The sequence below is a fragment of the Onychostoma macrolepis genome, chromosome 13, assembly GCF_012432095.1.
Source record: "Onychostoma macrolepis isolate SWU-2019 chromosome 13, ASM1243209v1, whole genome shotgun sequence".
Lineage (NCBI taxonomy): Eukaryota > Metazoa > Chordata > Actinopteri > Cypriniformes > Cyprinidae > Onychostoma > Onychostoma macrolepis.
The window spans coordinates 24,135,361-24,158,474 of NC_081167.1; the positions used below are offsets into that span (position 1 = coordinate 24,135,361).

General features: G+C 36.5%; 1 protein-coding gene across 4 annotated transcripts in view; it reads left to right on the forward strand.

Moving 5' to 3' along the window:
* adgrb3 (adhesion G protein-coupled receptor B3) overlaps window positions 1-23,114 on the forward strand; it is a 154,423-nt gene that overhangs the window by 51,892 nt on the left and 79,417 nt on the right. For 2 of the 4 annotated variants that reach the window (XM_058796225.1, XM_058796226.1), the window contains exons 3-5: window positions 15,291-15,401; window positions 18,628-18,789; window positions 22,650-22,814. In XM_058796225.1, the coding sequence (XP_058652208.1) occupies window positions 15,291-15,401; window positions 18,628-18,789; window positions 22,650-22,814 (438 nt within the window). The remainder of the gene's footprint in view (window positions 1-15,290; window positions 15,402-18,627; window positions 18,790-22,649; window positions 22,815-23,114) is intronic. The other 2 variants (XM_058796227.1, XM_058796228.1) reach the window with 2 other exon arrangements.

The following is a 23,114-nucleotide window of genomic DNA, read 5'->3' on the forward strand; positions in this document are numbered from 1 at the left end:
CACAAAAATACTTAAGCAGTGCAACTGTTGCCAGCAATGAAAAATTATTTTTAAATTGCAATAATATTTAACATTATTACTGTTTTACTATATTTTTGATCAAATAAATGCAGCCTTGCTGGACATAAGAGAATTATTTTCAAAAACGTAAAAAAAAAAAAAAAAAAAAAAAACTCAAACTATTGAACAGTAGTGTATATTTATTGAGATTTCACTTGCTAATGAATTTGTGTTCATGATATACTGATTCACGTCATAGGGAGCTAGGTAGTGGAATGAGACACAGCCTGAAAATTATTCCTCATCAGTGTCAACTGGAGTTATGCAGGTTGGGCAGCCGACCAGCAATTATGCATGGACTATTTGCTATATCGATTGTAAATTAAGTAGCAATCAGCTCGTACATTAAATGATTCATGCACGCTTAACTCTTGTTCACTAGTTGTGCAGATAAAAGTTACACCTATCAAATATATATGCATCTTTTGGTGTCTTGTTCTTTTCATCAAACAGTAGTGCAATATCTTCATCCAGTGATTCAACAGCAAGCTTAAATAATGCAGTGAGTGAGATTGAAAGCTCTGTCTTATTTTGTTGAACTATGATAAAGGGCATGGTATATTTTAGCAGATTTTTATGCGTTCAGTGTTTTCAGAGCTCAGAATCACTTAAAGCCTTAATTTGCTGTGCAAAACAGTCACTCGCAGCTGATCAGATTCTGTGGGTGGTTCAGAAACTGCAGGTCACATTTGTGGATGCCCTCGCAGACTGTTACCCACAGTGCACCATTTTGCTTAGCAGTAGCTAAAAGACGAGAAAATATGTTGTGCGATATTCGCAAACATGAGAGGTGAGGTGGCATTTTGTGAGAGAACGACAACGTCAAGTGAACAAAGCTGTGAAACCTGAGATTGCATAGCCCAAAAATATGTGAACAATTAAAATATAGCTGTCTGCATAAATATTAGGCTAGCTTATAACTAGGAATTGACATCATGACAGTATATCCTCTGTAGCTTCTAGATCATATACTAATTAGCAATGACAAAGTTATGGTTTTGATTCCCTCAATGTAGACCTGGAATGCATTGTAAAATGTCCGCCAAAAGTAAATGCTAAAGAAAACATGACTTTATTGACTTTGCACTGGATACGTCTTACTTCATGACTAAAAATATTTAGAGCATTTGAAGTGGAATCGTACAGTATTTGACGAATGCTAAGTGAAATGAACCTATTATGAATTTCTTGTTACATAAGAGATAATTTATGCTTCTCTCATGCATAATCTTCTTAACATTCGGCTCTTTTGCGATCACTACCATTAGCAAGCTGATCTCACAAGCTCAGTCATTGCTCAACATCAATAAACTGCCTGAGCACAATGCATGCACCTTTCACAAACAGAAAAACAGTTCAATACGGTCCCGTAACAACAGATCTCATTTTATTTCATCTATAAAACTACAGCTTGAAAAAATATTAATGGATGGAGATATGTGACCACAATTATGAGCACCGCACAGACCTGTTGTTAAAGCTGTGTTATCCATACTTTCTGAAGGTGTTTTATCTTTTTATGAAATACCCTACTTTTCAAAGAATCCTTTGTTAATGTGATTCAGTGGCACAGATTAGTATTTCGATGAAAACTAGTCTCTGAGAATTCACAGACTATAATGGTATCATGACATTTAAACATAATCCCAAGCAGTTGCCTGGGCTGCGGATCTATTCAGCCGCTTTAATGCTTCCATTGCGCTTTCATGAGCTTCGTCTATAATAAATCTGGCTGATTTATTTTGTGTGAATGTTTTAGGCACCTAAGTGAGGAGAAATGAAAATACTGAAAGCTGCGTATTTGCGCTGCAGCTTATTGCCTCATTGACGTGCATTAGGCTGTAAGTACCGGTGGGCTGCATTCAAATGCAGTTGTTTATTTTGTCAGAAAAACAGAATCGGGCCACGGCTCTCCCAGGCAGCCTGTGACGGAACTGGCATTGGGCGGTCTGAACTGTGTGTGGGTGTGTGGATATTCAAGATCATGTAGGCCTGTGTGTGTCTCTTCTTCAGCAGCACGGCATAGACAACATGAGAGTGCCATCTAGGTGCTGTATGTGGTACTGCCAGATGAGATCATTGTGAATTTTTTAGCAGGCTTGGATCTCTGAACGGACTCCAGACTGAACAATGCATTTTGAATTCATTTTTATCTTTTTTATTTATTGATGTCTGCAGTTATTATTTTTTTAAATAATTGCAGTTTTTATTGATTTCTATCCCAAACTAAACAATACATTTTTCCTTTTTTTTTTTCTTTTGAATTTCATTCTTTTTTATGTATTAGTCTATGTATTCCTTCTTTATGCTGGCCAACACAAACTGCACATTACATTTTAAAGGTATTTTTTCTTTCTTTCTTTTTTTTTACTGACAGATAACAGTCTTGTTTGCACACAGTACATTCAGATGCTGGTAAATAGCTGATAAAAGGTTGTGATCACCTTTAATGAATACATATTATATGTATATTTATTAACATATATCTATTTATTTGAACAGAAAACATGTTTTTAACAATTTATTTTATGTATTAGATTTTCATTATAGAAAATATAAAAATATTCTAATATATTGTATTAGAACAAGCACTTTTAAGGGGGAGATTCTCGCTGTGTCCAAAATTGAATACTTCCCTACTATACAGTATGCAAAAAACAGTACAGCAATAGAGTAGTACACATCCGAATTCATAGTATTTGAAAAACTGTAGGCGAAAGGTTTTAACACTTCCTTTGAGATTCTGAAGTGTGCATTCGTTTGATGCTTTATTATCCCATGATGCCACTGGAGAGGATTTGTAAATAGCAGTTAGCAAATTGGTAGGTCACATAACAACGTGGTGGATGTAGTACATCTGAATTTAATTTATGTTACTCATACTTATACTATATAGAAAGTACTTTTTTTTACAGTTGCGAAGTGCACATTCAAACGTAGTACCTACTTAGACAGTATGCAATTTCAGATTTAGGCACCATGAATTTTACTGACGTTCCTAATTCTTACACAAATGCATCAACACTCCAAATACTTTGCTTTAGTAATCTGCTGTTAACTACAGAAGCACAGATGGGCGAGTTTGGGGCATATTTTTCTGCCTCCCTGCTGAGATTGTGTGTGTGACTTTTTGGTCATGAGTGATATAAAAATGATTTTGCTGTAAGCTGAGCATGGAACATACTCAGACCTGATATTGGAAATGTAAAGTCAGTGAGCTATGAAACAGGGCCTATCTTTTACGTCACTCCGGCCAAAATCATTATAATGCCCAGTGTGCTGTATAAAATCTGAGTTAAGGGGGATGCGGCATTCTGTAAAAAAGAGGCTTTAACAATTACATGCTTGATTCACCAGATTATGCTGATAATACACTCCTCTGAAATTGACGTTACCCGTAACACGGCATTCATCATCCAAACAAAACAACATTTTTGGTACAGCCAGAGCTCTTTGCAATCAACTCCATCCCTTTCTCTGTGAAGCCTGAAAACTGCAAGCCATCTCGGATTGATGTTGCCATCGTGCTTCAAAGCGTATGCCAGAATGCGCCCAGCTTACACAGAAAGGTCGAGATGTGGCTTTTCATTCCTTTAAAGTGGGGAACCTCTTACGAGCCGCATGCTGGACGGAGTTATATGAGATGACTAGCTCAGATCAGGGTTGTTGGAGACTGGGGTGGGCAGGATAGAGGAGACTCATTTCATGCAAGGTTACACACATCAGTCAGTCAGACAGTCTGCTTCCTTGACTATCAGAGCACTCAAGCAGTATGTTTCACTTCTGGAGAGATAGTAAGATAAAGTTCTGCCTAAAGTGTCAGCTGTGTGTGAAGTGGGTTAGAGGATTACTGAACACTTCACTTAAAGGGATAGTTCACCTACAAATGAAAATACTGTCATTTACTCACCCCACGTATGATTTTCTTTCTTGTGTGGAACAGAAATGTTACATTCTAGCTGCTAGTTTCTTTGTAAGTGAAAGAAGATTGAATTGGTCAAGCTCTGAAATGTATCATGAAAAAGTAGTACTTTTAACAATTTATGCACTATATTCCAAGCCTTCTGAAGGCGTATGATAGCTTTATGTGAAAAAAGTTGTCATTCACAGAAAGTCTTCTGCTGACATGCAATCTTTAGTCCATACAGTCTAAATTGTGGTCTTTTTCAGAGCTTCGGTGGAGGAAAATAGCGTCAAGAGCATTCTTCAAAAATTCAATTGTCAAAATATAAGTATATTAAACAATTTTTCAATAACATGAGGGTGAGTTATTATTATTTTTTATATATTTGAGAAAGTTAAAAAATGTAAAAAAAAAAAAAAACATTTATTTGAAATGTCTTTACTGTCACTTTTGATCAATTACATTCTTGCTAAATAAAAAAATAATAATAATAAATTCTTACTCACCCCAAAGTCTTGGATGCAGTGAAAGAAACTTTTATTGTAAATATATTTAGGCCTATAATTCTTTCAATAAAAAAATGATTGACTTTGAATTACTGACGATTTTACACACAATTATCTGAGCAAAATGCTAATTGAAATCAATTTGAGACTGCATAAAGAGCTGGGCAGATTACTTACAAATTGTAATCCGTTACTGATTCCAAATTACATGACAAAAATTGTAGTTAGTAACACTACACATTTTAGGTAATATAATCAGACTGCTTTTTGATTACTTTTAGATTACTTTTGACCTAACTCGTTTATCACCTAAATTGGTTTATTGATTTAAACAGGATAATCTTGTACTGTATTGACATAAAAAAATACATAAAGTAAGAAATATATTCCATCCGCTGTAATTAACAACATGAATTGCATTAAACATTACGTAACATGAAGGTTTCCCAAACTGGGGTTCGTAAATAAACTTCAGGGTCTTTGTGAGTTTAATGAAAAGCTAATAATTAATTAAATCATAAAAATATAAAATTAAAATAAGTCATTTTGAAATAACATCAATCAAAATTTTTTGGTAAAACACTTACCAAAATGAAAATGAAACAGTTGTTGACCTGCATGTAATGTGACCATTAACCAACGTCAGAGAACCGTGAATATGCAAATGTGATACTTAATTATTAAAACGTTTATTTTAAATAATAATAATATGTAATCACAAAGTAACTGTAGTCTGATTACAAGTATTTAAAAGTTTAATGTAATGTAATTGCAAGTAATTAATTTTTGGAATCTGATTATGTAATCCAGATTACATGTAATCGGTTATTACCCAGCTCTGACTGCATATGTTATATTTTTTGACCTACAAAGCATTATACGTATTTCATTTAGGATGTGGTCTTATAAGGCAGCTTCCTATGTAGGCGGCAGGCAGCTCACTAGGTTTTGGAAGCAAGCCTGAGTGTGGATCTGTCCTTTAAAAGACTATTTCAAAGGTCTGTGTGCTTGGAGGAAACTGTGTGTCAGTGTTGTATTGAAACAATACGAGGACGCAGGGTTTGTTGACTGGCAGGCCATTTGTCATTTGAACCTCATGATTTCTCTCACCTCCCTCCTCGACAGAAGGTCTGCGATCTGTGCCCATATGCTTTATTACTGTTATTATCATTGGCTGAATGAAATATTCACATGATAAGCTGAACGTAATGGATCATTGCGTGACGCTCCCTTAGACTGCAATTAATACTGCTCGTTTTGCCGCTTTTTTTTTTAGTAATTGGCCTGTACTGAAATATTCTTGATATTGACGCCTTGAGAAATCTTTCGAGCAACCATGAATCTCATCTCCTCGCCGCAGCAGTTTTGTAACGATTGTATTTCAACTCGCTTATTTGGCTTAAATCCCCGTGTCCCCTGCGTGGAGCATCAGCTCTATACAGCAAGCATTTAGGCTGAATTGAATGTGATTGCCAACAGCGAGAGCAGTGGGCGGACAGTTCTAGTTGGAAAAAAAATGTCCTCCCACCTTATGCTGTAACCCTTTCGAAAAGAATCGCTGAGTTATTTTGAAAAAGCTTTTCCACTTAAATCAAGGCCGAGCACAATTGCTCACCACAAAAGAGGCCTGAAATCTTTCAGAAACTTTGAAAGTACAGTATAATGTACGATGACGAGTGAAGGAAAATGTGCAGACCTGTTTCTGAAAGAGCCGTTCTCGTCATGATTCACTGGCCATTAAGTAATTCCAGGTGCATTCTGGGTTAACCAGTCAAAAGTGTGCCCTGAAAATGAGGTTTGTTTCTGTCTGAGGTTGTGGTGGTGGTTCCACGGTGCGAGATTTGTGACGGGGTGGGAGGGTAAATTGCTTGTCTTGAAAGAACTGAAAGTGATGTACGAGGCACAGCTTTGAAAGGTTCTTTAAGGCGTTGATAAATCTCTGTCTTCCCATCTGGCTGCTTTTAATCTGAGTTAGATGCTAGAGCACGAATGTTTCCCTTTTCTCCGCGTTGACAGGGCAGTTTACGTGAGAGTCGGTGAGTACTGCCTCGCATTCACTGCGGTAGACAAAATGGTTCCTTTAGAGAGAGGTTTATTTTTGCGGTGGGACATTAAAAATAGATAAACCTAAAAGCAAGACCTACAACCCAGACAGTGGGCAATCAGTTGTATTTTCTGACGGGGAGAAGGTTTGATTATGCACAAGGCCGCTGGCACAAGCCGAGAATTCATTTCAGCAAAATTTTAAGGCACCTATCAGCACTTTCTGAATCGCTGAAACTTAGGGAAATCCCTTCTAGTATAAAACAGCAAAGTTTACATCACCAAAAGGATTTTTTTTTTTCAATTACCCTAGAAAGAAGCTACAACTTTTATGACTATCCCCCTTAAACGCTAACATCTAACAGTTGTCGGGTTTTGTTGGGTCATCTTGTTTTAAACAAACCCTGTTTTCACTGACTGAACATGTTCGATCTGCATTTGTCTGGTACGATTTTCCAACAAACCCTGATGTAATCTGACAAATTGAATAAATGTAACTAAATGAATCGCATGTATGAGCTCTCACAGCGCTTCAACCTCCTCCTTTTTTAGGCACTTACTGTGAAGGCATTTGAAATGTTGGTTTGAAACATTTGTTGGAGCTAACGCTAATCTTATTAGCAGTCTATTGATGTAAAATAGAAGCCTCTGCTTTTTGAATGGAAACTTTGATGACATTGGCCATGTCTCACACCTCCCCCTCAAGCCTGACACAAGTGTTTCTCTTTGAGAAACGCCTACTTTGAGAGCTGTGTGCGATGTGTATAGTAGTGATAACGTTGAGGTTGCCCACTGGTTTTGCTCAATTATGTTGCCATGCTCACATGCATTATTAAATTTTATCCTGTTGGAACTTCAGAAGGAAATTTTTATAATATTTTCTCACCTCCTCTCTATATTAAAGGTGGGGTAAGTGATTTCTGGTAGCCAATGTTGATATTTGAAATCACCAAAACAAACACGCCCCTACCCCAAAAGGGTCTCGCCCCCATTTTGATATCTCCGCCCCACACATATGTAACCCAGGCAATGATTAGTTCTGTGAAACAAAGCAAAACCAATGTTACTCACCTATCGAGAAGACACAAAGCAACCTCAACGTCTGATCGCAGGCCTTCTCGCTCCTTGAGTTCTCTCCAGCGCTGGAAAGCTGATCCGATTCTTACATGGGTCCTATTTCTTGCCTTATCGTAACACCGTATATACACCGGATGCGAGCGGCGTGGCGCAACAAAATACTATAGAACTCATTATAATCAGTGATGCTGTCTACACTGTGCAGCGCGACACGACAAATCCCCGTCAGTAAACTGCTGCCGCGTTCTATTTATGAAATATTGACACAAATTTCAGTCCAGTGTAGACAGACTTTAGCTCGCGAAACACGACAACTGTCGCGTCTGGTGTAGACAAGCCTTCATTTGTTCCGCAAACGTTTTCCTCTTTTGTTTTTTTTCCCTCCATCTCTATCTTTCTGTCGTCGCTCGGCTCAGCTAATGTCCGTCATGTGCACTGAGCGCTCTCTCCTCTGCATCATGAGTAGACACTCCCCTTACTGCTGATTGGCTACAAGTTTGTTTTGTACTGGGCCCGACTCCGTTTTCTAAAGCGTTTTTGAAGAAATACATACCCCACCTTTAAGTAATATGTGCAGTAATAACAGTACCACTGTACAACTCCATCAAATTACTATTTTATTTTATTTTAAACAGTGTATCTGATTTGGTTAATTTTTGTTTTGGACACCATTTTTAGGTTTTCTGACAATGATTTTTGTTATGGTTTTTTTTATTGTAAGGGTACCTGATTGAGTCTTATTAAATTATATTTTGTACACATAATTTTTAGGTTTTCTGACGATTTAATTTTATTTTTAATTAAATTGTATTTTGCATGTGATTTGGTTAATTTTGTTTTAGACACCATTTTTAGGTTTCCTGACAATGATTTTTGTTTTGTTTTGTTTTATTGAAAGTGTACCTGATTCAATCATATTAAATTATATTTTTTACACATATTTTAGGTTTTCTAAAAAATGTCAATTTTATTTTATTTTTTATCTTTTATGGTGTACCTGATTCGTCATATTCAATTATATTTTGGACTCAAATTTTTAGATTTTCTGACTGTTTATTTTATTTTATTTATTTATTTTTTACAGTGTAGCTGATAGTCAGAAGGAGTTCTCGATGGTGTTGAGCTGGCTATGATTTTCATGCTCCCCATATGAAAAAAAAGGTATTGTTCTGTCACAGTACTAGAGATTTGTGTTTCAGTTGTGTTGGTTAAGTATCAACTTTTATCTCTGATGTTTCCTCTGTAATTTCTTCAGACAATTAAAAGCTGAAACAAATGAGACCAGGAGGCCACAGAACAAAAGTATAGAGCTATAAAAACCATGTGGTATAGTTTACCATAATTTGGTGAAAAGAATGTGACCATTGATATGTGTTTCAACAAACATCTCCATTTGCTCTCAATTTAATCTCGTTATGTCATTGTTCCCTGGGAGAGACCATTCAGATATTAAATAGATTTTTTTTCTTTTTCATGGGAAATTTTGCACTTATTTCTCTCATCCAGAGAAATCATGAATTTTAACGACTATGGCTGCCCTCTTCTCACAGTAAATCAACATAACAGCTGCGAGGTAAAATCATAATTATAAAAAGGACACTGAGTTACAGAGTCCAAGATCAAATTCAGACTTGTATTGTTGTCAAGTGTATTATGCATAAATTTGTCTTAGTACAAGAACAAGTCATGTAGCCACGTCTGCGCTGTCACTGTTTGTAGCTATAACCATATTGTCAGTAAATATTTCATAGAATAATGGACTTCATTGAATTTCACAAGGTCCTGTTTATGCCTCCAGTCTGCCGTTAAGCACCCCTCGCCCTAGGAAAACCATTCACCGAGCATATTCTCAATAGCAAGAGCTTTTGGTGTGTTTTGCAAGATTACAGAGTGCAGAAGCAACCTTTTGAAACATCCAACCGACACTCTCCCTCTCTCTGGATCATTATCTTGTGTGAACATTCATCACTTCCCTCATTTTATGCAGGATTTCAACATCATCATAATTTAAAAGGCTTTCTGTGCTTTGAATATTTATGTTTCTCCTTCATGTATGACACTGGGAATGGATCTCGAGGCCTTTATGCATGTATCTTTTTCATGTTCTTTTCTCTTCGTTTTTCCATCGGGTCTCCTGCTCGCTTTTCTCTCCCCACCTCATCCACTTTCTCTCATTCTGGGTGTTTGGATAGAACAGCATCTCTTCTTTCTTTCTTTCTTTTGTCAAAACAAGCCTACATATAATTTAGCTGCTCTTTAGCCACGGCACAGAAAGGGAGCTGGAGTCTGAATCACTCGGGGTGAATCCCCTTAGACAGCATGTCCCCTATTTTTCAAGTCATTGTCAGAGCAAAGAGCAGAGCCATCCATTCCCATCTAGAGTGGATAGAGGGCCAGCACATAGATAGCTGTCTGCTTGGACTGTAATAAAGATAGCATGGATGCCATTTATCATGAGTAGCTACTTTGGAAGACGGCACAAAATTCTTGCTGTTCCAGCATCAGAAGCTGAACATTTGGGCTGAGCTTCGTGCCTCTGGTTCATGTTTGATCACCACAGCTGCTGTGGGCCACTGGCTTTGTTCTGACGGCACCCGTACTGAACCTCCGATGGAACAAAGGACAGTGGTAGCTGCAGCTGAGTTTTCTTGAACCATAAATCAAGCGAGGACTGTTTCTTTTTTTTTTTTTCTTTTTTTTTGTGGCCCTGCGTCATCTCACAGGATGTTTTGTTCTTGGTAGTTCAAGACCTCGAGAGCTTTGCACTTCTGTATATCAAGGCAAAAACAGCACACAGGTCGCACCAAACAAGCATTAAAAAAAATAAAGAGCCATGTAAGCAATAACTGTGCTAAAGGTGTAATCATGTTTTATATATATATATATATATGTGTTTACATTTACTCATTTATCCAAAGCGACTTATAAATGAGGACAATAGAAGCAATCAAAACCAAATTTATTTATTTATTTATTTATGACACGGTTAAAATTTTGTACAAAAAAAATGTAAAGTAGCATGCCTAATGCCTAAAATAACTATTATTGTTAAAGTATTAAAATATTATATTTTTTTTTTTTTGTGAGTGAAAATGCAATTATATTTTCCTAAAATATAACTGTCTTTTTATAATCCAACAATGTTGCACCAGGTTTTGCTTTTCATATTTTTAAAGTTATTCAAAAGTTATACTTGGTTACCAAGGAGACAGCAGTGTCAGTAAAGAACATCTTGAGATGAAATATGAGAAATTTGAGGTGTGAAGACAACAAAGGAAAAGCTAAGTAAATATCACTTGTGAAACGATTTTTTTACTATGTGTCATTTGCAGTGAAGCTGTAATTTTGACAAATCATGCAAAAAGTGTGAAAAAAAGCTTTTTAGGACACATAGAACACTAGATACAAAATTCTTAGTGAGACAAAGCATTAACAGTTTCATTAAAAAAAAAAAAAAAGTAATCTTCATCAGAGTGGTGACTCTGTGGGAAGGCAAAAAAAGACAAAATTCTAGTGAGAATGTGAAAAGTGTGGTTTTTAAAGAGTCATTTTGACAGAGTCAAAAGGTGCCCATATTTCAAACACACTTATTTGTAGTGAACAGTTCTGTCTAACAGATGGACTCTCTCAGAGCAAAGGTCTCATGCGCGGTCACACCGACTAAAGAGCTCCGTGTTCTTCACAGTGTTCTTCACACTTCAAACCTCACAGCTGCCTTGATTACAGCTTTCAGCAGCACCTCTTGTTCAGTGATGTTGGGGACGTGTTTAATGAGCTCTTCATCAGTTGGATGATATTTGTGGTTTAAGCTCTGTGATTTTGACCCCTGACCTCTGCTGCGCTCACTGTAAACTCACAAAAATGTTACAAAACTGTCCACACTTCATTTCAAATCAGATACATATTATGAACCTTTATAATCTTTAAATGTATGGATGTATGCGATGCATGAAGTCATGTGACCCTTTAGTTGGTCTAGAAAATTTAGTCAAAATGTAGATCTTGTAATCTGTTAATGAATTGCAAAGAAATTAAACATTTCAATATAACTGCAACACAGCTCTCAATCCTAAAGATTAATAATGCATGTAGGCCTTTATTTATTTGTGCAGGTGATTTAAAATTTAGCAAAAGAGTGTTAACATTAAATAACAAGCTCTATTAAAATACTGCTAATCATCCACATAAGTGATATTTGCTATATGTGAACGACTATTAGCATCATTTACTTGACATTTCACTGACTTATAACTGTTTGCTGACGGAAAGCAAAATGGCATGTATCTACATTAATGAATTCCTTTTTAAATAGTTATTTTAACTTTTTTTCTCCCCTCTCTTTCTCTGACTCACTGTTGCCATGGAAACATTCTATTGTAGAAATGATGCTAAAGGATTCATTAGGTCTGTAGAGAGTTTGTTATTCTTCCATTGAACAATTGAGACTCAATCAATGTAGCCTGATATAGCTTACTGTCTCTAATGGGAACGTCTCTTTCTGACGACATGGATGCATTCTCTCTGATACCGAAGTATATTGCTTGTGTCCCAAAAGATTGTTTGTCATTTCTGCTGAAAAGACCAGTATAAACCAGCCTGGCTTGTTTTTGTTCTGGTTTGTGTTGTGTCGATACCGCTCTCGCTGGAGAACCGTGGAAGTTAATAAGCTAATTAATGAGAGCACCAGCAATCCCAAAGTATATACAGATGACCATACTGGTCTTTTCAGCTGGGAAAGTGAAGATCTCAGCTTTCAGTTATCAAAGGTACAAAGTATCCTGGTGTTAAAGGGACAGTTCCCTCAAAAATATAAAATGTGTCATGATTTACTCACACTTATGTTGTTCCAAACCTTGTGAAATGCAAAAGAGGATATTTTGAAGGGTCCAGAATAGTACTGGAAACCATTGACTTTCACTGTATGTTCCACAGAAGAAAGAAAGTCAGGTTTGGAAAGAGATGAGGATAAGTGAATGATGACAGAACTTTTAGATGAGCTATTCCCTTAAGAGCAATTTCCTGTTATATTATACAATTATAGTTATGTTTGCTATGAAATATTTGAAAAATTCCAATCTGCTGCCACCTGAACAAATCAAAAACCAGAAAGAATTCATCAAATCTCTTAATTCATCCGTGTGTCAACATGAATCTGACCAAATCATTTAGTATCACATTGTTCTCATATTAAAGTTATACTTCACCCAAAAATGTGTCATATTTGATTTGAGAGCTAGCGGAGGTTATGATTTTCAGTGAGAAATGACTCAAATTTAAGTATTTTCTGCACACAAAGCTATATCGGAAAACTTCAGATGACTTAAAATATATAGCACAGGACCACTATTATGTTACTTTTATGATGTTTTTTTTTTTTTTTTTCATTTCAGAGCTTGACAGCACAGCAATGCTGGCATTCATTACATTTTAACCTTTTGTGTTCCACAGAAGAAGAAAAAGTCATATGGGTTTGGAATAAATTCAACAAAAATGAAAATTTGCTGAAAAACCCAAGATGTAGATTAGTTTGTTTCCTCATCGGAAAAGATTTGAAGAAATTTAACATTACGTCACTTGCTCACCAATGGATCCTCTGCAGTGAATGGGTGCCGTCAGAATGAAAGTCCAAACAGCTGATAAAAACATCTCAATAATCCAATCCATCAGTTAATGTCTTGTGAGGTAAAAAGCTGTGTGTTTGTGAAAAACACATCTATCATTAAGGCGTATTAATTTAAAACTTAGACTTAAAGTCTATAATCCATTAAAACGCTTCCTCCAGTGAAAAAGTCCATACACTGTTGTCCTCTCACATCAAAATGCACCCACATATTTGTTTGGAACTGTTTTCACTTGTAAACAGTGCTTGATCTGTGCATATTTCTCTCCTGATTAGACAAGATGACTTTTTCACTGGAGAAAGCTGTATATGGATAGAGGACTTGTATTGAAGCCGGAAGCAATGGTTTGAAGTTAAAAACATCTTAATGATGGATTTATTATAAGTGCGCAGCTTTTTGCTTCACAAGATGTTAATTGATAGACTGGAGTCATGCAGAGTATTGTGCTGTTTTATCAGCTCTTTGAGGATCAGCTGTTTGTCAGCGGATCCATTAGTGAGCAAGTGATGTAATGCTAAATTACTCCAAATCTATTCCATTGAAGAATCAAACTCATTTTCAGCAAATTTCATTTTTGGGTGAACATGCCAGGACGGAAGCCGAAAAATGTATACAATTCCTTATTGTATCCCTACACACATTCCCACTTGTAACATCTTCAAATGCAGTTCCAGTGTGGCATTGCGTCAGAGAAATAAAAATGTGTTGCTTGAGGACAGCCCCTTGCCACCCACACTAACAATGTTTTTGTGACTTATGCTGCAGTGTGACATTGCTATAATTTATACAGTATGTTATGTTCTGTGGGCATGGACGAGGCAGTGCTTTGAATTTGTTTCCATTTTTTTTTTTTTTTTAAGTTGTACTGGAGAAAGCAGAAAGGGAGTGGGGAAATGCTCTGGGCCCACCTGGGTCAAGGACAGAGCCATAAACATGTGTACGACCAAATGGCTCTTGCAGCCGCAGGCCTGAAGTCTTCAATAACTGCATTATACTCAGTGCAGCTTTTAAATACACAGCCTTTCACCTCAAACCTTTGCTTCTCGCTGTTGTAACATCAAGGTTTCTGTTCTTCTGGTGTTAAAGTTGAAGTAAAAGACATCGTGCCTTCTTTTACCTCTAACATCAATGAAGTAATTCCCAATTAGCAATGGAAGCATGGCTGTGTCTTATTGCTTTTGTTCTGTTTCAACTCCATCTATGAAACATGCATTGAAAACAAGACTGCATCCCCCTAAAGATGTTTTATACATGGATTGAGACAAGTAAAAATAGAAGGAAGTTTCAAAAAGCAAGTCATAGAGGGGAAACAATTACGCTCGCAGCGAGGACACTGTATTTGTTTCTGACAAAACAGTTTTAATGAATTAATTGATTACGATAAGAACAAAGAGAAATTAGCCATATTGTTGTGCTGAAAAGAGTGTAATTAATCCAAAACGAGTGATACACAGCTTAGCATACAATTGCGAGATAATTCATCTTTTGATACTCTGTTAGATATAACGGCACATAATTCCTTTACTAATTCTGGGTCTTAACTAACTAATTATTCCAAAAGCCTGGATCTGTGGCAGGCACTGTGGATCAATCTAGCATGTCCATGACACCCCCCTTCCCTCGCCACCCCCCTTCCTTCCTCTGTGGCTTTCCAATGGCTTACACATTTTCCTTTCTCTTTTTTTTTTTTATCCTTTCTTTTTTGTTTGTTTTCGGGAGGGGAGGGGTGGAGGGTAATTCAACGTCTTGTTAAAAAGCCAATGTAAGTTGATTTTGCATGTGTTTCTATGTGTCATGGCTGTGCTTCTAAGCTCAATTAATACTCCCAGCTCACCACTGATAAACCGTTCTGTGCACTGTTCTTTGCTTTCCTAGAAAGGCTAAAGCTAAAAGACAAGAGTGACAAGTTAAATAAAGCTGTCCATGTGTGATATACTTTTATTTTGTTTTAAAGCCATGTACTGCGAGCCACCTCTACGTTCCAGAATTGTGCTAAGCTCTTTTTTTCCCTTTTCTCTCTCTCTTTCTGAAGATTTTGTATCAAAGCCTAGTTTTCATGAACCTCTATTCTGTCCCTAGAATATGGAATGATCGGAGAACATACTGTAAAAAGTCAGCGGCCAAGATCAGTACATGACACAAAGGGCCTACAGGAGCGAGATGAATCTGCTAAATTTATGGCACAAACTGGTAATACAATAGTTATGCTTCTTTCCTTTCCTATGTAAACTAAACTTAATTTTCATCTTAAGTCACTTGCATGCTATCTTCTGTACTGCACCTTTAAGTGACAATGTTTATTTATCATATTTATTTTTTGTCCCTCTTCCACTTGGTTAATGCGTTGAGGAAAACCAACAGAATTGGCCATTTCTGCAAACTGACACCATGCTCAATTGGGCTTCTGGTTTCTATTTGTTTTTGACAGTGTTTATGACTTTTTTAAGCACTAAAAGCAATAAATATAACCCAGACTTGTTAAAACTGAGATTAATTACATGACAATTAAATGGTTAACATTTAACAGTAAACATTTGTGGTTATCCAGCTGTTTAGAGATGAAATAACCCTGATATATTACCTTTTAAAGTGCCAAAAAACAAGGCCTGTAGAAACCTGAAGATGTTTCTCTTTCTTTTCCTTGGCTTTAATTTCCCTGTTTTTCTTTTTTTTGATTTGATTTGTTTCCTGCATGAACTCTATATGATCTGTAGCTATAATGGGGAGGGACGTTAAGCAGCCATCTTACTTTGTTTTAAGTTTTGCACCTTTTTGTATATTTGTGACATTTGTGTAGCACTTAATATCATTTAAGTTGCAAATCATTGTGCATTCTAAACCTTAACAACCTTGTTTCCATTCCAATCGGTCTTTTATGTGTTTATTTATTTCCATTTATAAATGAAATTCTGAACAGAATGTCATTCATCCTGCATTTAGTTTCTCATTTTCAGATTGTCTGAGTTGTTGTACCACTTCATCCAGAGTTGATCCACCTTTAAATCTAATCTAATCGCTGAGAATGGCAGAGGAAATTGTCCATATGTACCCAAGGTCATTGCCAGTAGAATCTCTGGAAGTTAGAACAAACAAACCATTCTTGAGTGTACAAGCAACCAAAAGTTGCATACATTTTGAGTATATAAATACTAAATGATTTAATTTTGACTTGATTTAAAAATAAATAAATAAATAAATAAAATAAAATGTAATGATATTAATTATTTGGCGATTAATATTAAAATGTTAAAAGCTTAAGTTCAACTTTTTCCTTTGCATACTATCCCTTTATTCAGCATCACATGGCAATTGGATTGTTATATCGTGGATATTGAAAACATGTGCTTTTAGGGAGACAGTTTTCTTGCTTATTAAATGTTTGGCAGTGTCAAATTCTCTGAAAATCAAATGTCTTATTAGTGCTTGGTCTGGCCATGCAATTGCTCATTGGGAATTACAGGCGATCCAGAGTGCAGTATTTAGTGAACAGATATAAAACACAAAGCTAAGGTCTATGTGTTTGCCAGAAAGCAGCCTATGCTTTTAAACCAACAATTATAACAACTCTATTTAGCAATCATGTATGGTAATGCCAGCAAAGAATGCCAGTGATTGAATTGACATTAAAGTTGGTAAATCATAATGTTTCCAGCTCTGAACCATAATCAGATGGAACTTCTAACAGCTTTGATTGTTTGGATTCAACATAGAAAGTTCTTCCATCAAGTGATTCTCAAATGTGACCAGTGCTACTGAAAATTGCTGTGATCTGCTGAATATTCTGGGGGAAACGCAAACCATCCCCTTTTTTCTTGACAATCTCCAATTCTAATTGATTTCGCTTCAAAGAGACAAGAAGCTTTAGCATAAATCCAGGAGATCTGAGATCTAAAAGAGTGAAGCGCAGACTAGACTGAGGGCCAGAGGTCTGTTCTTCTGTGCAGCTGTAGTTAGTAGAAAACTAACTTTCATCAAAGATCATTCTCTAACTTTTAGAAGCCATGTTGCATGCATTCTGCATAGTTTATCATATTTTATATATTTCATCTATTAGTTTTGTTTGCCTTTTTCCTTTCAGTTTATTTCATCTAATTGGTTGCATGCATGATTTTAAAATATAAATATGAAGTTAAACCTTAGTATTTGTTAGGATGCTAATATAATAAAAGCTCCCATTATGATATCTATTTTGTGGCCACACAGTAAAATGGATATGATCCTGCTTTGAATATGCATAAATGTATTAATCATTCATAAATCAGGATTTTGAAGGTTTTTATTGTGATCTGTCAATGTAATATTTCAGTATATTTGTAGATTGTATTATATTTAATGCCAGTATCATATATGGGCCATACCAGGACAGGTTTGCTCATTTGTGCTCTTGGAAATCTTCCTTCCTGCAGAGTTTAGCTGTCTGAAACCAAAGCTAGATGTCTTGCCTTCCAGTCAGTCAGTCATTTAACAGACAGCATGTCAGTATGAAGGTACTTCCTAAGGAAACCATAATGTCATATCTAATGATCTAGAACAAATTCAAGAGAGCTTAGAGATAATCTAATGAATATTTAATGCTTATTTCTCAGCTGAAATGGAATCATAAGTTATTAAGTTTTAAACTATATCACCAATAAGTTATAAAATATATTTATAAACTAAACTTCCAATTGCTCTATCAGACATCATTTTTATTCCTTCAAGCAGCCGCACACAGAGGATCGCGAGGAATAATTAGGGACAGTTCACCCAAAACTGAAAATTCTGTCAGCAGTTACCACCCTCATGTCATGTCAAACCTGAATGACTTTCTTCTGTGAAACATAAAAGAAGATATTTAGAAAAATTCCTGTTATTTACTGTTTTGTCCATACGGTGAAAGCCAGCAATATCAAGCGTTGCTCTAAAATGCATTTCATGGCCAAATCGGCTGAAACATTCTTTAAAATATAAGAAATATATCATACAGATTTGAAATGACACGACGGTGGGTAAATGAAGACTCATTTATGAGTGAAATATTCAGACTATTTCTGATTAAATGAAAACTTAGTAGACATTATGTTAGCATTTTTCCAGTTTTGGACGCAGCCTAGCTGTAACTCTAACCAAACTCATCTAAACCAAGCTTATCAAGGATCTAAATCGATACGTGCGTTTGCGCTAAACTCTGCAGAAAAGTAGATTTCTGCTCCGGGACAACTGAGCCCTGAAAGTTATTCAGGCAGGATCGTATCCAATATACTGTATAAGATGCTCCTTTTGAGCTTGTTCCAATTGCTCTTGGAGCCTTTAAGATTTACTGTGGCTTCTTAGTGTGTAACTTAGTGAGGCCCCTCCTGCTCCTACTGGCTCCACCCCCTCGGGGTGTCACATGACCATGTTACTGCTTTTAACTGGTGTCACCCTTCTCCTACAGGTGACCCTGGTGCTGAGGAGTGGTCCCAGTGGAGCTCTTGCTCAGTTACATGCGGTCAAGGGTCGCAGGTGCGAACAAGAACATGTGTCTCACCTTACGGATCACACTGCAGCGGCCCTTTAAGAGAATCCAGGGTGTGCAATAACACTGCCCCCTGCCCAGGTAGTGTTAGTCACAGACACTGGACTGTCCTTCAGAATCTGTATTTTTCATCATTCAGGGCAAGAAAATTGCTGTCATTATTTGTTTATTTGCTTTCATTGCTTCATATTACAGTTTTTATGTTAAATGTATTATTATTATTATTATTATTATTTTCATAATTATTAGTGATCTTTGTGTCTGCTCTGATTTTTCCAGTTGTGTATTTGGTCATTCATCTTGTCATGTGTTGGTTTTATGTTGCTCCTTCAGTTTTCTCTTTCTTTTGTCACTCTTTTCATGTTCCTTTTCTCAATGTATGACTTAGCCGAGCTACCGTTTTATACGATTCCAACACAAGCCTTAATCAAACACAAAGCGAAACTTGTCAGAAGAGTGTTTGTTGGTGCATGCAGAAGAAAAATGTAGAAGAAAGAGAAAAAAGACTAATCTATCCCCCTGTGGGCAGAAAACCGACCTGAATTACCCTCTTGTTTTAAAATCTTTAATTACTGGAGGTATCGACCTTTAATTCATCATTTTCTGAGGTGCCATTTTAATGGAGTTTGGCTCAATGATACTTCAGCACCATTGAACTTCCTGTCACCGGCTAACCGAATTTTTATTTCAAGTAAAAGGGCGTGAAAAGAGGCTGCTTGTTTTTTGTTTTTTTTTCCTTCATCACAAGCTCTGAAAATGCAGTTCAGCTCTTTTAGGACTTTTGGTATTGGTAAATTAATGCTGTTTACATGTTACCTCAGCAGCATTGAACTTATGTCACAAGCTAACTGGATTTTTATTTTAAGTAAAAGGGCATAAAAAGAGACTTGTTCTGTTTACACCATTAGCTCTAAAAATGGCGATTCAGCTCTTTTAAGACTTTTTATATGGCTAAATCAATGTGGTTTACACAGCGTTATAGATATACAGCCTTTCCCTATGCTATGAAAAATATACAGGCATATCTCACTGACACATATGCTATCATAGTTTCACATAGTGAAATCATTAGTGTTAGCTTAAATAATTTTGTTTATAAACAGTAATATTTGACTGTGCTATATAAAAAATAACTAAGACACTGAAACAGCTATGCAATTTCACTTTTCGCTTACAGTCAAGGGAAGGATTTATGTATGTTGCTAATGAACTTTCCTGTACATAAATTTAAGCAACGTTAATGGAGCTGCTTTGCATCCAAGATTAAAAATGGTGTTCACATTTGCCATTGAGTGCAGAATTTCTCAGAACCAACTCAAAAAAGCTTCTCAGATCAGTTTGGTGTTGGAAAAGGCTTGGAGGCACATATAAATGACATAAGGCTAGACCAGAGCATAAGGGATTGGAAATAAGACCACCATGTCTCTTGAATGCTCAAATAAAACCATTTATTCCCCCTCTGGACTAGCTTGGACAGCAGCCTAATTGAGCATAACATTGCTTTTCTTTTGAGGGCAACCCTTATTTACATCATTTTACTGTGTTATGCGGCAAAATAAAAGCATTAGGGGAATAAGTTATGTACTAGTACACAAAGCTTACACACTACATGTATTTTATTGTTTGGGAATGTTTATATATTCCACTGAATATATGAGGAGTTCAAAATAAAGACGTAAATCATCCCAGCTAATCCATGTTCCCCTATGGACATCTTTTGAGACAAATCAAACAGTGCACTGGTTTTATGAGGAGCTGAAAAATGGGGCAATTCATTTGAAATGTATCAACTGCTTTTTTTTTCTTTTTTTTACATTGAATATCAAGTGGCGACCCAACACAGTACCTGAAAGTGAGCAAAAATGTCCTTAAAGGAAAACATTTTAATAGAGCAAAATAAACCAAGATAATATGGCAGAATAGGAAATTGGCTAAATTTTATGTTGTCTTGGGTAGTTTTGTTCTTGGTTTTCACTAATGAGTGGACGTCAAAAAAGCTGACCATGTTGGCATCTACCTAACTTACATTACTGGTCAATAAGATTTTTTATTTATTTATTTTTTAATGAAGTCTCTTATGCTCACAGAGGCTGCATTTATTGATTAAAAAACAGTAAACTCAGTATTATTGTGAACAGTGTTGGGGAAAGTTACTTTTAAAAGTAATGCATTACAATATTGTGTTACTCCCTAAAAAAGTAACTAATTACGTTACTTAGTTACTTTTTATGGAAGCTTGATTGTTTTTAATATAAGAAGTTCTATTTATAGCAAATGTAAAAGCTCTTTCACACCAAAAAGTGTAATGAATAAACCTCAGGCTGAAGGAAAAGTAAATTCACATCTGTACAGTAGAACACAGGGGAAGAAGGTTCAACACTCTTCAGTAATAAATAAAATAATGAAGCACAATTGTTAGTTTATCTGAAGTCATTTTTGCTTATTATGGTTGAACTGGATCATCAAAGGTGAGCAGAAAAGATATTGGTTAATAAAATGGGATTCGATACATTTGTGTTATTTAACATATTTAATTATGGCAGGTTTGCGTCATATTCTGAGTTTGCATTTCATTTTGATGAATAATAAATCTGTTTTTTTGCGAGTGGGATGAATTAATGCACATTCACATTTAGTCTAGAACTACAGTAACATCATGTCCACACAGCACACACAACGCCTCTGTACTTCCGATCTCTCCCAACATGGGGACAGGAGACTTGTCAGTAAATAAATGGGAAAACAAAGTAACTGGCGTTACTTTTTTGAAAAAGTAACTCAGATATTTTCTTATAAATTAAAAAGTAATGCGTTACTTTACTAGTTACTTGAAAAAAAGTAATCTGATTACATAACTCACGTTACTTGTAATGCGTTACCCCCAACACTGATTGTGAAATATTATTAGAATTAAAAATACATTTTTGTGATGGCAAAGCTGAATTTTCAGTAACCATTTCTCCAGTCTTCAGTGTCACATGCTCCCTCAAAAATCATTCTAATATGCTTATTACACATGTGACATGTGTTATCAAAGTAGAAAACAGCTGTTCTGCTTAATATTTTTGTGGATACCAAAAATAATCTTTTCCGGATAATCTTTAAAAAAAAAAAAGAAAAGAAAACTTTTGAATGGACGTGTGGCTAGCTTCAAATAAATTTGTACAAAAATTTACAGGCTTTTTAGACAACAAAAACATACTTTATTTAATATTTATTTTGCTATTCCAACTGCACAATTATATAGTTAGTATTTAGAAAACACATTTTTGGTTCACAACCCACTATTATGTAACAAGAATGGCATAATGTTTGGTGGCATCACCTTTTATCTCCTTATAGATGAGAGTCCAACAACAAGTAAAAAAGCTTCCTGTTAATGGCAAAGTCATTGAGCTGGTTTTTGCAAGGGCCGGCTTTCCATGAGTGCTTCAGCGAGAGTTTGTTTTTAATTAATGCTCTTTGAGTGGGATTGGAGTTTTCATTATACAGTAAGAGCATTAGAGAGGGGGATTTGACGTTTGGAGGGGAAATGGTGCCCAGCAGTCTTGACACTGATGACTGGATTAAGCCCCAGTAAGTGCACGCGCAGAACGCACACCTGGGACTTTGATAAGAGAGCCGAGACAAATTCAGCACGGCTGCGGCAGCCCTCCCGGCGCGTCTTTCATCACGCTAAGACAAAAGAATGTCATCAGCTATGGTGCTCGGGATGGGGGCGGAGTGGTATGGGATTGGGAAAGGTAAATTGTAAAGAAAAGGGGAAATGATGCAGTTGTTTTGATTCATTGCGACTGTGTAACAACTGTTGATAAACAGGCTCGTTGAGTCGGTGCTGGAGGTGTTTCACGGCTGCATTTGAATGAGGCTGTGTGTGGGTGTGTGTGTGTGCGTGCCGTGAGCGGCGTGTATGTGTCTTAACTCTTGTCCTCTGTTGGCAGTGCACGGTGTGTGGGAAGAGTGGTCTCCGTGGAGCCTCTGCTCTTTCACCTGTGGGAGGGGTCATCGCACCCGCACTCGGATGTGCACTCCACCCCAGCATGGAGGAAGAGCGTGTGAGGGACCCGAGACCCAGAGCAAACTCTGCAACATTGCCCTCTGCCCAGGTCTGTGCGCTTCAGATGCACTGCTTTCTCCCATCCTCACAACTCATCCTGTCTCATCTTGCCTCACCTTATCTGTTCTCTTGTTTCTTTTCTCCTCTTGTCTCTAACTTTCTGTTCCAATCTGTATTGTTCCATTCTGTTCTAGTGTATCATCTGTGCTCTCTTCTCATCTCATTTTGTCTCATCTTGCCTCACCTTATCTGTTCTCTTGTTTCTTTTCTCATCTTGCATCTTCTCATCTTTCCTTGTCTTGTATCATCTGTGTGCTTCTCCTCTGTCATCTTCTTTTGCTTCTCCTGT